The sequence below is a fragment of the Scyliorhinus canicula genome, chromosome 12 (assembly GCF_902713615.1).
Source record: "Scyliorhinus canicula chromosome 12, sScyCan1.1, whole genome shotgun sequence".
Lineage (NCBI taxonomy): Eukaryota > Metazoa > Chordata > Chondrichthyes > Carcharhiniformes > Scyliorhinidae > Scyliorhinus > Scyliorhinus canicula.
This window is the reverse complement of record NC_052157.1, coordinates 71815810-71831953: the sequence shown is the minus strand read 5'-3', so window position 1 is coordinate 71831953 and position 16144 is coordinate 71815810. Positions and strand designations below refer to the sequence as shown.

Genomic DNA, 16144 nt, shown 5'->3' with positions numbered 1-16144 from the left:
GTTTCTTCTGTTCGGTATTTAAGTGAAATTGAGGCTTCACACTGAAACAATGGCGTCTGTGATTTCGCTATCAATATTACAGAGAGGAACCTCCCCCCAGGCACAATCACTACCGCCATGCGTGACAAGACCAGAGCTACTTACTCCCTCTTTGCTATGGACGGTGTATTGCGGAACAAGGAAAGTAAATGAAATCATCAGCAAGCGGGGTTCCGAAACACACACACGCACATAAACACACACATGCACATAAACACACAAACACACACATACATTATAATGCACAAACATATACACATTAACACACAAGTGCACACAAACACTGACACTAAAGCACACACAAGCACCAACACAAAGATATTACAGACAAATACAACAACACAAAGATATTAACACACACTAACACACAAATATACATACCGACACAGAAGTACACACACTCAGACATGCACACTGATGCACAAACACGCACAAACTTACAAGCACACACACTAGCACACAAAGACTAACAAATAAATAAACACACACACACAAGGCCACATGCACACACATACCCTAACACACACACAAAAACACATAACCACACAGACGCATAATCACACAAAACATACATGCGGTCACAAAGACTCAGACAAACCCTTACAAAAAGACAAGCAGACTGCACACGGATAGTGAAGTGTGTGGAAAAATACAAACACAGAAAGATGCATACAGAAACAGTCACACATAAACACTTTTAAATGAATTGAGACCCAACACTTTCTTCGATCAGACACCTACAAAGTCCCATACATGCACATACACACTCACATGAATGTACAAATACACTGGCAAACCCTCATAGAAACCCAACAGTGCAAAAGGAAGCCATGAAGCCTATTGCATCTGCACCAACCCTCCGAAAGAGCACTTCACCTTGACTCATCTACGTAAACCCGTAAACTACCTTATATATCTTTGGACACTAAGGAAAATTTATCATGGCCAATCCACCTAACATGCACATCTTTGGACCTTGGGGAGAAACTGAAGCACCCGGAGGAAACCCAAGCATTCATGAGAAGAATGTGCAAACTCCACACTATCACCCAAGTCTGGAATTCAACCCAGCTTTCTGGCACTGTGAGACAGTGATAAACACTTAGCTACAGCCTGGCCCATCCACTCAAACACATACATAAGCACACACGCACAAATTCACACAGACACGACCACATACATCCTTATACAGCGACACACACAGAAGCAGAAACAGAGATACAAACTCAACTTTTGGATTCAAAGGAAGGTACACACATTCACACAGGCCCTCATACACACACAGCAACATATAAACATGCACTTACAAGTCATATACATGCATATGCATCCAGTCACACGTGGACACAAACAGACTCACAGGCCCCGTGCAGGCGCACAAAAATACATATGCAGACACAAAGATATGCATTCGACACACACATACACAACGAAACACCAGCACAAGCATGCAGATAAATTAACATCACAAAACACAAATGTAGGCACATTCACAGACTTATATGCACACAAACAAATAAAACACATATGAGAAACACACACACAAACACCTGCAGCCACACAAACATATACAGACTCACACACCCAGAGACAAACCTGCACGAAAGACACTCATCCACATAGAGATACTTACCACCACACACCCGCAAACATTCATGTGGACACAAACACGCATTCACATACAGCCACACATATACACATAGTAACACCCAAATACAAAGACAAACCTACAAACAAACACACATATTTCAATTCCTCTTAACCCAGGAACAAGAGTCTTGAGTTGATTTAATTGAATTCTGAATTCTGGTCATTCATTGTCATTCAGAATTGAACTAGAATGAGGAATTGTGAGGAAATTTCAGATTTTGAGGGACTTTTCAAAGTGTGCTGTTGCTTGAAGGCACCTTGGTGAGTGGAATCTGGAAAATGGATGCGCCCTCTCTCCACGGATTTTTTCTTTAACAATGACCCTTTCTCATGAATCCTCTGTAAATCTTTGAGATATTATCAATACCCCAGCAAAAATAAACACACTGACGTAGTATATGTTAACAGAGAGGGTGTGACTCCTGTTTCTGACATATTAATCACAATGTCGTTTGGACCAGCACCTCCGCACAACGTCAACGATTTCTTGTTATTGTTGTATTTGCATGAAATGAAACTAGTTTATGAAATGCAACTAAACAAACTGGTTTATTGTTTACTGCAAGCAAACCATAAAGGTCCTTTGTAACATGAACTGAGAATAAATATCTGGTAATGCCACAATATGTCGCATCCCATCTCAGACTGCTGTTAGCTCTTTGTTCCTGCTTTCTTTATTGATACACACATTCCATCTCCCTCCTCATTCCCCAGACCTTATAATATTCCATATTGTCGAATCTCTTTCTCCTCCCCACTCTATAAACTTCAGTATCCGCCTCACAATAATCCCCCCTCTCCCATTTGCTTCCTATTGACTTTCAAATCCGATCCAGTCTACATCCTCTCCCCTGTTCACTGATCATGTCCGATAATATCCTATTCAGTTCCAGGTTTTTTTGTTGCAAATCTATACTCTATTCCTAAAATATATGATAGAATATTCTAAATATTTCAAAATAGCCAGCAGAGAAAATGCAATAATATTCATATTTTCTACATATACCATGCTACATTCTGTTTTGATTCAATACATTTCAAAATGCTCATGACAAAAGTGCAATAGTATTTAAGTTGTCTACATAGATCAAGTTGCACTCTGAGGTGCTTCAACATAATCGTGATACGTGTCATATTCATTACATATAATCGCACTGCCCTGCTCTGTCCTCATACACTTCAATATAATAGCCCAGTCTAAACCCTCTGTCCTGATTATTCCTCATACACTTTAACTCCCTCATCCAATCTCGTCCCATTCTCCTATTCACTCCCTTTATGCTTTAATTTCCTACCCACTCCCACTCTCCAGCTCAATTCCCATGTCATTTAGTCTCATATCGAGTCTAATCCCACTCTCCTCTACACTTGATGTGCCCTTAAATATCCAACCGATTTAAAACCCCAGACCCCGGCCCATCACTCGTAATCCTTACTGTCCCAGCCAAACCTCTTCCCACTCTCCTGCTCATTTCCTCTATCCTTCAGTAACGCTCCCGCTCTCATGCACTGTTCTTTAGTAACCCACACCCCACGGGAATATTGGGCAGTGTGTAAATGTGTCCATAATTTGTCCTGCCTATTTTGTACATGACGCAGCGTTAAATAACCGGATATTAATCCTCATAGTTTCATGGAAATGCGTGGCAGGATTGTTGACGTGTTTTGAAACCTCAGGCACCTGACTCGGTTCCTTGGCATCCAGTGGGCATGCAAACATATTTTCAGTAGTACATGACTGCTTGTGGGTGGTAACCTTGCTGGTTGTCATATTATCTCCTGACAATAAACTGAAAGTGGACAGTTCAGGAACACAGGCAGCAGCTCCGGATCTGGACAGAGGGTCCATCACATCAAGGCACACAATGAAGCTCTTTTTTAACATTGTCAACGGCTGTCTGTGCATTGCTGTTGGTAAGATGGTTTAATTCATTATGGGAATTTGTGGGAAACCGCGTTTAATAGCCAAATTCGAACTTCGCTGAAGGCATTAAAGCGCTCGCTATTGAGCTAGACGTAGCTCAGAGCCCGGAATGACAACAGCTTCCCTCCCCAGAATCAGTATTGTGAGCGTTTGGGATTCAGCTTTTGAGGTTTGTATTGTGGTGAAACATAGGGTAATAACTGGCCATCGTCTAATCCCTTCCCCCTCACTACTCACCGTGATTGGTATAGCATGCAGTCTAATTGCATTCATCTACTCACTCACATCACCTTTTATTACCATACTCGGTCTAATAGTACTGTTCATTTTACAGTACAAACTGCTAATACCCCACCCAGTAAAACCCCATTGTTCACTCTCCAGATAATTTGAGAACCCACTCAGTGTAACCGAATTGTCCTGCACAATCACCAGACTGTTTAATATCACATTATATCTGATCCTATTGCCCTGCTCACTCCGCAGACTGTATAATATCTCACACAGGTTAAACCTATTGCCCTGCTCACTCCGCAGACTGTATAATATCTCACACAGGTTAAACCTACTGCCCTGCTCACTCCGCAGACTGTATAATATCTCACACAGGTTAAACCTACTGCCCTGCTCACTCCGCAGACTGTATAATATCTCACACAGGTTAAACCTACTGCCCTGCTCACTCCGCAGACTGTATAATATCTCACACAGGTTAAACCTACTGCCCTGCTCACTCCGCAGACTGTATAATATCTCACACAGGTTAAACCTACTGCCCTGCTCACTCCGCAGACTGTATAATATCTCACACAGGTTAAACCTACTGCCTGCTCACTCCGCAGACTGTATAATATCTCACACAGGTTAAACCTACTGCCCTGCTCACTCCGCAGACTGTATAATATCTCACACAGGTTAAACCTACTGCCCTGCTCACTCCGCAGACTGTATAATATCTCACACAGGTTAAACCTACTGCCCTGTTCACTCCGCAGACTGTATAATATCTCACACAGGTTAAACCTACTGCCCTGCTCACTCCGCAGACTGTATAATATCTCACACAGGTTAAACCTACTGCCCTGCTCACTCCGCAGACTGTATAATATCTCACACAGGTTAAACCTACTGCCCTGTTCACTCCGCAGACTGTATAATATCTCACACAGGTTAAACCTACTGCCCTGCTCACTCCGCAGACTGTATAATATCTCACACAGGTTAAACCTACTGCCCTGCTCACTCCGCAGACTGTATAATATCTCACACAGGTTAAACCTACTGCCCTGCTCACTTTCTAGACTAGTATCCGCCCTTGACTAATTCTATTGTCCTGGTCACTCTGCGACCTATTACTATCTCATTCCGTCTAATCACACTGACCTGCACAATCGCCAGACTATTTAATCTCACACGTAGATTAACCCTACTCTCTTGCTCAATTCCAAATTGTTTAAAATCCACCATCCCTCAGACTATTTCTAACTGTCCTGTTTATTCTCCAGACTGATAGTAGCCCACACGGTCGGATCCTAATGGTCATCTCAAATTCCAGTTTGTTCAATATTCCAGCCCATCGTTGATGTGCCTCTAGGGCACACTCCAGGCTGTTTAATATCCCACCCAGTCTAATCCCTCTGCCCTGCTCACTCTCCAGGCTGTTTAATATCACACCCAGTCTAATCCCTCTGACCTGCTCACTCCGCAGACTGTTTAATATCCCACCCAGTCTAATCCCTCTGCTCTGCTCACTTTCCAGGCTGTTTAATATCCCATCCAGTCTAATCCCTCTGCCCTGCTCACTCGCCAGGCTGTTTAATATCACACCCAGTCTAATCCCTCTGCCCTGCTCACTCGCCAGGCTGTTTAATATCCCATCCAGTCTAATCCCTCTGCCCTGCTCACTCGCCAGGCTGTTTAATATCACACCCAGTCTAATCCCTCTGCCCTGCTCACTTTCCAGGCTGTTTAATATCACACCCAGTCTAATGAGACTGCCCTGCTCACTCGCCAGGCTGTTTAATATCACACCCAGTCTAATGCCACTGCCCTCTCACTCTCCAGACTGTTTAATATCACACCCAGTCTAATCCCTCTGCCCTGCTCACTTTCCAGGCTGTTTAATATCACACCCAGTCTAATGAGACTGCCCTGCTCACTCGCCAGGCTGTTTAATATCACACCCAGTCTAATGCCACTGCCCTCTCACTCTCCAGACTGTTTAATATCACACCCAGTCTAATACCACTGCCCTCTCACTCTCCAGACTGTTTAATATCACACCCAATCTAATGAGACTGCCCTGCTCACTCGCCAGACTGTTTAATATCACACCCAGTCTAATCCCTCTGCCCTGCTCACTCTCCAGACCGTAATATCCCACTCAGTCTAATCCCTCTGCCCTGCTCACTCTCCAGGCTGTTTAATATCACACCCAGTCTAATCCCTCTGCCCTGCTCACTCTCCAGACCGTAATATCCCACTCAGTCTAATCCTACTGCCCTGCTCACGCTTTGGACTGTAATACCACATCTAGTCTAATCCTATTGCCCTGCTCACTCTCCCGACTGTAATATTACAGTCTAATTCTATTTCCCTGTTCACTCTGAAGACAGTAATATCATGCACCGTCTAATCCTACTGCACTGCTCACTCTCCGGTTTGTAATATCACCTCCAGTTTAATCCTACTGCCCATCTCACTCTCCATACTGTAAAAACCCACCCACTCTAGTCCAATTGCGCTGCTCACTCTCCAGACTGTATGATCCGACCCAATCTAAACCTACTGCCCTGCTCACATTCCAGACTGTAATATCTCACCCAATCTAATCCTACTGCCCTGTCCACTCTCCAGACTGTTCAATTTCGCATACAGTCTAATCCTGCTGTACTTCTGACTCTCCAGACTGTAATATCACATGCAGTCTAATCCTACTGCCCTGCTCACTCTCCAGACTACAATGCCCCACCTAGTCTAAACCTACTGTCCTGTTCAGTCTCCATACTGTTTAATATCAGGTTCAGTCTAACCCTCCGACCCAGCTAACTCTCCAGACTGTAATGTCACACAGAGTCTAATCCTAATGCCCTGCTCACCCTCCAAATGTAATGTTACACACAGTCTAATCCTACTGTCCTGTTCATGCTCCAGACTGTAACATCGCAACCAGTCTAATCCTACTGCTGTGCTCACTCTCAAGACTTGAATATCACATCCAGTCTAATCCTACTGTACCTCTCACTTTCCAGACTGTATTATCACATCCCGTCTAACCCGACTGCTCTGCTCACTCTCCAGACTGTAACATCACACACAGTCTAACCCGACTGCTCTGCTCACTCTCCAGACTGTAACATCACACACAGTCTAATCCGACTGCTCTGCTCACTCTCCAGACTGTAATATCCCACACAGTTTAATTCTCTTGCCCTGCTCACTCCCCAGACTGTAATACCACACACAGTTTAATTCTCTTGCCCTGCTCACTCCCCAGACTGTAATACCACACACAGTTTAATTCTCTTGCCCTGCTCACTATCCAGACTGTAATATCACACACAGTCTAATCCTACTGCCCTGTTCACTCTCCAGACTGTAATATCACATCCAGGGCTATCCTACTGTACGTCTCACTCTCAAGACTGTAATATCACACACTGTTTAATTCCCTTGCCTTCTCACTCTCCAGACTGTAATATCACACACAGTCTAATTCTACCATCCTGCTCACTCTCAAGAATGTAATATCCCATTCAGTCTAACCCTACTTTCTTGTTCACTCTCCTAGCTTTTTAGTATCCCACCCAGGCTAATGCTACTGTGCTGCTCACTGACCAGAGTGTAATATCACAGTCTAATCCTACTGCCCTGCTCACACTCCAGACCGTAATGTCACACACAGTCTAATATCCCACCAGAGTAATCCCACCGTACCACACGCTCTCCAGTCATTTTAATATCCCACCCAGAGTAATCCTGCTGTACCGCTCACTCTCCAGTCTAATATCCCACCCAGAGTAATCCCACCGTACCACACACTCTCCAGACTGTTTAATATCCCACCCAGAGTAATCCCGCTGTACCGCTCACTCTCCAGACTGTTTAATATCCCACCCAGAGTAATCCCGCTGTACTGCTCACTCTCCAGTCTGTTTAATATCTCATCCTGCTGCCTGCTCATTCTTCAGACGGTTTAATATCCCACCCAATCTAATCCTACTGCACTGCGCTCCCTCCAGACTGTTTCATACCCAACCAGTGTAATCCTACTGCCCGGCTCATTCTCCAGACTGTAATATCCCACCCAATCTCATCCTAATTTCCTGCTTACTCTCCAGACTGTAACATCACAGTCTAATCCTGCTGCGCTGCACACTCTCCAGACTGTAATATCAAGACTAATCCTACTGCCCTGCTCACTCCCAAAACTGTAATATCACACACAGTCTAATCCTACTGCCCTGCTCACTCCCAAGACTGTAATATCACACATAGTCTAATCGTACTGCCCTGCTCACACTCGAGACTGTAATATACCACCCAGTCTAATCCTACTGCACTGCTTACTACCCAGACTGTAATATCACATCCAGTCTAAAACGACTGCCTATCTCAATCTCCAGACTGTAATATCCCACCCAGTCTAATCATATTACCCTGCTCTCTCTCCAGACTGTATGATCCGACCCAATCTAAACCTACTGCCTTGCTCACACTCCAGACAGTAATATCTCACCCAATCTAATCCTACTGCCCTGCTCATTCTCCAGACTGTTCAATTTCACATACAGTCTAATCCTGCTGTACTTCTGACTCTCCAGACTGTAATATCACATGCAGTCTAATCCTACTGCCCTGCTCACTCTCCAGACTGTAATGCCCCACCTAGTCTAATCCTACTGTCCTGTTCAGTCTCCATACTGTTTAATATCAGGTTCAGTCTAACCCTCCGACCCAGCTAACTCTCCAGACTGTAATGTCACACAGAGTCTAATCCTATGGCCCTGCTCACCCTCCAAATGTAATGTTACACACAGTCTAATCCTACTGTCCTGTTCATGCTCCAGACTGTAACATCGCAACCAGTCTAATCCTACTGCTGTGCTCACTCTCAAGACTTGAATATCACATCCAGTCTAATCCTACTGTACCTCTCACTTTCCAGACTGTATTATCACATCCCGTCTAACCCGACTGCTCTGCTCACTCTCCAGACTGTAACATCACACACAGTCTAATCCGACTGCCCGGCTCACGCTTCAGACTGTAATACCACACACAGTTTAATTCTCTTGCCCTGCTCACTCCCCAGACTGTAATACCACACACAGTTTAATTCTCTTGCCCTGCTCACTCTCCAGACTGTAATATCACACACAGTCTAATTCTACCATCCTGCTCACTCTCCAGACTGTAATATCAGACACAGTCTAATCCTACTGCCCTGTTCACTCTCCAGACTGTAATATCACATCCAGGGCTATCCTACTGTACGTCTCACTCTCAAGACTGTAATATCACACACTGTTTAATTCTCTTGCCCTGCTCACTCTCCAGACTGTAATATCACACACAGTCTAACTCTACCATCCTGCTCACTCTCAAGAATGTAATATCCCATTCAGTCTAACTCTACACTCCTGTTCACTCTCCTAGCTTTTTAGTATCCCACCCAGGCTAATGCTACTGTGCTGCTCACTGACCAGAGTGTAATATCACAGTCTAATCCTACTGCCCTGCTCACACTCCAGACCGTAATGTCACACACAGTCTAATATCCCACCCAGAGTAATCCCGCTGTACCGCTCACTCTCCAGTCTAATATCCCACCCAGAGCAATCCCGCTGTACCGCTCACTCTCCAGTCTGTTTAATATCCCACCCAGAGTAATCGCACTGTACCGCTGACTCTCCAGTCTGTTTAATATCTCACCCAGAGTAATCCCGCTGTACCACTCACTCTCCAGTCTGTTTAATATCCCACCCAGAGTAATCGCGCTGTACCGCTCACTCTCCAGTCTGTTTCATATCCCACCCAGAGTAATCCCACTGTTCCACTCACTCTCCAGTCTAATATCCCACCCAAACTAATCCCGCTGTACCGCTCACTCCCCAGTCTGTTTAATATCTCACCCGAGTAATCCTGCTGTACCGCTCACTCTCCAGTCTAATATCCCACCGAGAGTAATCCCGCTGTGCCGCTTATTCTCCAGACTGTTTAATATCCCTCACAGAGTAATCCCGCTGTGCCGCTCACTCTCCAGACTGTTTAATATCCCACCCAGGGTAATCCCGCTGTACTGCTCACTCTCCAGTCTGTTTAATATCCCACCCAGAGTAATCCCGCTGTACCGCTCACTCTCCAGTCTGTCTAAAATCCCACCCAGAATAATCCCGCTGTACCGCTCACTCTCCAGTCTGTCTAATATCCCACCCAGAGTAATCCCGCTGTACCGCTCACTCTCCAGTCTGTTTAATATCCCACCCAGAGTAATCCCGCTGTACCGCTCACTCCCCAGTCTGTTTAATATCTCACCCGAGTAATCCTGCTGTACCGCTCACTCTCCAGTCTAATATCCCACCGATCGTAATCCCGCTGTGCCGCTTATTCTCCAGACTGTTTAATATCCCTCACAGAGTAATCCCGCTGTACCGCTCACTCTCCAGACTGTTTAATATCCCACCCAGGGTAATCCCGCTGTACTGCTCACTCTCCAGTCTGTTTAATATCCCAGCCAGAGTAATCCCGCTGTACCGCTCACTCTCCAGTCTAATATCCCACCCAGAGTAATCCCGCTGTACCGCTCACTCTCCAGTCTGTTTAATATCCAACCCAGAATAATCCCGCTGTACCGCTCACTCTCCAGTCTGTCTAAAATCCCACCCAGAATAATCCCGCTGTACCGCTCACTCTCCAGTCTGTCTAATATCCCACCCAGAGTAATCCCGCTGTACTGCTCACTCTCCAGTCTGTTTAATATCCCACCCAGAGTAATCCCGCTGTACTGCTCACTCTCCAGTCTGTCTAATATCCCACCCAGACTAATCCCGCTGTACTGCTCACTCTCCAGTCTAATATTCCACCCAGAGTAATCGCGCTGTACCGCTCACTCTCCAGTCTGTTTCATATCCCACCCAGAGTAATCCCACTGTTCCACTCACTCTCCAGTCTAATATTCCACCCAAACTAATCCCGCTGTACCGCTCACTCCCCAGTCTGTTTAATATCTCACCCGAGTAATCCTGCTGTACCGCTCACTCTCCAGTCTAATATCCCACCGAGAGTAATCCCGCTGTGCCGCTTATTCTCCAGACTGTTTAATATCCCTCCCAGAGTAATCCCGCTGTACCGCTCACTCTCCAGACTGTTTAATATCCCTCCCAGAGTAATCCCGCTGTACCGCTCACTCTCCAGACTGTTTAATATCCCACCCAGGGTAATCTCGCTGTACTGCTCACTCTCCAGTCTGTTTAATATCCCACCCAGAGTAATCCCGCTGTACCGCTCACTCTCCAGTCTAATATCCCACCCAGAGTAATCCCGCTGTACCGCTCACTCTCCAGTCTGTTTAATATCCAACCCAGAATAATCCCGCTGTACCACTCACTCTCCAGTCTGTCTAATATCCCACCCAGAGTAATCCCGCTGTACCGCTCACTCTCCAGTCTAATATCCAACCCAGTGTAATCCCGCTGTACCGCTCACTCTCCAGTCTGTCTAATATCCCACCCAGAGTAATCCCGCTATACCGCTCACTCTCCAGACTGTCTAATATCACACTCAGGGCAATCCTGCTCTGCTGCTCACTGTCCCACATCAATTAATCCCATTTAGTAATCGAGTCCTACAATGCAGGATTAAACCTTAATCAAAGTTTTTGAATGGAAAACATGAGGAAATCGATCCTCATCGACCTTTGCACAAGTTTCCTCCCTCATTGGTCCACTTCAGCTGCAGGTAAAGGCAACCCAGGTTAACAGTTGAGGGAAATGGACTCGTAAAGTGAACTCAGATTGAAATGATAACGGGAGGGAGAGGCTTGTCTGGATCAGAACCTGGAATTAATACGGTAGGCCGATTGGCCGCCTCTCTGTCCTATTTTCCATGTAATAGGGCTCTGCTGTTGTTTGTTTGATCATTTACCACTCGCCAGGTAAATGAGTCACAATAATAAATTCAGCCCAATGTTACATTATATTCAGACTGTTTGCAGTTGAGATTGATGTACCATCAATTGGACGCGAGACACGATGAAGGTCCAAACTTAGGCTTTCATCAGCTAGATGTTAGCCTGGTGGTCGACTACAGTGAAAGGCTGACCGCCGGAAATTCTGGGTACTTATACCCCACCTCGGAGGCGGGGTCTACTTGTCTCTCGACCAATTGGTGAGCAGTCACATGACTAGTCCCAGCCAATCAGACGAGAGGCACATGACCAGCCAGAGCCAATGGGAAACCAGTGCTCTGCACCAATGGCAGTGCTCCTATTCATACCACCACAGAGATGCAATCACAACTCCAACTAAACAGACCGCTGTCAACTTCATTCAATCTGTCAAACTCCCCGGGATATGAGGGTGAATGATGTGTAAATTGAGATTGTGATCAGCACACCCGTGTCTGTAATATGAAAGTAGCAGATGTTTGAGCAAGAATGGAACTGACCCGAATAGGAATGATGTTTCTCAATTAATGAGCCACACATTGAAACTCAGCAAATCACTGACTTTGACTCAATCTCTCATCTTCCAGTGCGATCTCTGACCTGTTTGCAATGTTCTGGATCATCGGGTACCTGCAATTTTAACGATGAAACCTGCACTGCTGGGACCACCAGCTGCCAGACTGTTTCCTCTGCAAGCATCATCGGTAATGTTTCTTTCCAATCCAATTCTTTTCCGGATTGTATGAAAATGGAGATCCCCATTTTTAAACATTGAATTCAGTAGTGGTGTTTCTCTTCATTGGCTTCTAACCTATGGCCGGTGATTCCAGTCACTCGAGGGAGGATTGGGGAGGTCTTGTGATGCAGTGCGCAGCCTCACTGCCCCTGGTTTCCAGTCCAGCTCCAGGATTGGATGACCAAAGAAGGGGTGTGCATGACGTAACCAAACAGGTTTGAGTGACAACCTGTAAATCCTTCCACCAGATGGAAGTGGCAGACATTAACATTGGGAGCAAAGAGAAAATGCTGGAAAATCTCAGCAGGTCTGGCAGCTTCTGTCGGGAGAGAAAAGAACAAACGTTTCGATTCCAGATGACCCTTTGTCAAAGCAAAAAGACATAGAAAGTGGGAAATATTTATACTGTGGGGTGAGAGAATGAAAGATGGGTCATAGCCACAGAAACTAAGGAAACAGAGTGCTAATAGCCACAGAAACCAAGGGCTCCAACACTAAGAGAGAAATGGTTTTGATGCCTTTTAGCTTTGACAACGGGTCATCTGGACTCGAAGCGTTAGCTCTTCTCTCTCCCCCCAGATGTTGCCAGACCTGCTGAGATTTTCCAGCATTTTCTCTTTTGTTTCAGATTACAGCATCCACAGTAATTTGCGTTTATCTATTCTTTGACTAACAGTGGGAGCATTGGTCAGCTATCTGATGGAAAGAGATTTGGGTCCCTTGCCATCACTCTTCATAACTTACATAGAAGCATAGAAAATAGAAGCAGGAGGAGGCCATTCGGCCCTTCGAGTCTGCTCTGCCATTCTTTATGGTCATGGCTGATCCTCCAACTCAATAACGTAATCCCACTTTCCCCCGTATCCTTTGATCCCCTTCGCCCTAAGTGCTATAACCAACGGCCTCTTGAAAACATGCAATGTTTTGTCCTCAACTACTTTCTATCCAATATGCTCTACCGTGTATGCTCAGACTATGACCTCTGGTTGTGGATGCACCCACCATGGGGAATATCCTTCCTGCATCTAGCCTGCCCATTCCTGTTCGAATTTATTGGTTTCTATGAGATTCCCCCATCATTCTTCGGAATGCCAGCGAATACAATTCTAACCGATTCAATGTCTCCTCATGCGTCAGTCCCGCCATCCCAGGAATAAGTCTGGCAAACCTTTGCTGCACTCCCTCTACAATAAGAACACTCTTCCTCAGATAAGAAGACCATAACTGCACACTATATTCCAGGTGTGGCCTCACCAAGGTCCTGTATAATTGTAGCAAGACATCCCTGCTCCTGTAATCGAATCCTCTTGCTGTGAAGGCCATTTATCTTCTTTACCGCCTGCTGTACCTGCATGCCTACCTTCAGTGACCGATGTACGAGGACACTCAGGTCTTGTTGCAGATTCCCCTCTCCTAATTTATGGCCATTCAGATAATAGTCTGCCTTCTCGTTTTTGCTACCAAAGTGGATAACCTTGCATTTCTCTAAATTATACTGCATCTGCCATTCATTTGCCCACTCACTCAACTAACTTCAGTGTATAGCACGCATGCTGCCTTCAGTTCTTCAGACAACACCCTCTGAGCCCACCACCACTATTATGTTGAAGGACAAGAGCGGTTCATAATTCGGAACACAACCACATGCATGTTTCCCTCCAAGTCCTTCACCATCCTGATTTGGGAATGTGTCGCCATACCTCAGCTGCCCCTGGATCAAAATCCTGGAACTGTCTCCCCAATAACATGGTGGGATTACCTACACCACGGGGACTGTGGGGTTCAAGAAGGCAGCTCACCACCTCCTTCTCAAAGGCAGTTAGGGATGGGCAACAAACGCTGGCTCAGCCAGCAACGCCCATTTCCCTTGAACAAAAAATGAACAGTACTGGGTCTCCCAGTGATTTACTAGATTGTTGGAGGAAAGAACCAGCACAGCCTCTATGGGCTGAATGGTCTCCTTCTGTCCTGCGCTGCTCTTTGATTTCCCCAGAGCGAGACAACAGTTGGACACGGGGCAGAGATAGTCGAGTTTGTTTCTTGGCCAATGACCAGGAATTGATAATGGTCTGGGATAAGCTGAGCTGAATTACTCTCAACACAGTCACATTGATCAAAGCCGGAATCTTGGGGAAAATAACCGGCGTCAGCTTCCAACTCCAGTCTGTGCTTCTTTCCAGAGGGAATAACGACCAGGCGAATTAGCCAACAGTGTTCCACTGCATCGAATGACTTCTCTTTGAACAGCGGAGTGGTTTCCATCTCCCAGAGCAACAGTTTCTGTGAATCTGACCGCTGCAATAATCAGATAGTTTCAGGTAAGTTTACAGTGAGTAATATTCCAATTGGGATCTGAGGAACACATTTCAGGAATGTGTGTCATGCATGTGTGTCATGTTGATTTTCATCAGTTGTCTTGGCATCAAACCGGGGGATTACCACCCGGCACTCGCACACTGCCCAAAGAACCTACATCTTTGCAAAGCTTTTGATCAAATGTCTCCTTAGAAAGCTGGGTGCTACTTGATGTTTAATAACACGCCAATGTAATATTTAGCATATTTTTAAAATATTCTGACATGAAGTAAATGTACGGTCTTGTTTTTTATTTATTTATGTGTAACTTGTAATTCATAGGCCGTCCTCATAGGCCCCAACACATCATGAAATGGATTTACCAGCTGAGGGAGTTAGTGCGACACCTCTTAAAACCCCCTTCCACTGACTTCAGCTCCAGTCCCCACCGAATACTCATTCTTGCTCCAGGCCCCACAGAGGGCATTTGGTCCACGTTAGAATTGAGCAAAATGTCGGAACATACAAATCAGAAGCAGGAGTAGGCTATTCAGCCCATCCACACTGCTCCGCAATTCAATAAGGCCATGGCTGATTTGATTATAAACTCAGCCCAACAATACTGCCCGACCCACAACAGGTTTTTCACCCCTCCTTCCCTGAACCAGAGGTTAGAATTATTCCCTGAGCCTCGTATAAATTGGTACAGGGTCCACACAATTGGAGATCAATACGTGGCTGTACTGCTGGTGGTAGACGTGGTTACTGGTTCGTGGGGCACTGACATCAAGACTGGGAAAAGAAGGGCTGGACCGTTGTGACAGCTTACGTCTTAACTGTGCTTGAACCAATGTTCTTGCAACCCACTTAACTAGGGAAGATGAGGGGGCTTTACTTAAATGTGGGAGGGTGGGAGGGATCGTTCTGGAGAGGGAACCTATGAGCTTAAAAGAGAATTTGGGAGCACTGCAAGGCAACATTTTAGTTAATGGAACTCTTTAGTTAATGGAACTCACAGTGTGACAAGAAGTGTACACACAAATAAAACACAATATAGGGTCAAAGCGGAAAATAGCAAAACACCAAAATTACTGGCGCATTGCTTAACTGCATGGAGTATTTGACACAAAATAATTGAATTCACGGCAAAGATTGAGGTTAATGGGAATAGTCTTACATTACTGATACAACCTGACGAGGAGATCAAAGTTGTGAACTAAATATTCAGGGAATGTGACTTTCCATAAGGAGAGTCAGGAAGGAAAGGATGTTGGATAGTTTAGAGACGGAATAAGTATGATCACAAGAAATCATGTTGGATCAGAAGATACAG

At 45.4% G+C, this 16144-nt stretch overlaps 1 protein-coding gene across 2 annotated transcripts in view; it reads left to right on the top strand.

Annotated features, from left to right (window-relative positions):
* Nucleotides 1–3503: 3503 nt before the first annotated feature.
* The window catches only part of LOC119974387 (cell wall integrity and stress response component 4-like), a 50196-nt gene continuing 37555 nt past the window's right edge, over nt 3504–16144 (top strand). For both annotated transcript variants that reach the window (XM_038813202.1, XM_038813200.1), the window contains exons 1-3: nt 3504–3603; nt 12368–12484; nt 14697–14834. In XM_038813202.1, coding sequence (XP_038669130.1) covers nt 3555–3603; nt 12368–12484; nt 14697–14834 — 304 coding nt within the window. In that variant the 5' untranslated portion in view covers nt 3504–3554. The remainder of the gene's footprint in view (nt 3604–12367; nt 12485–14696; nt 14835–16144) is intronic.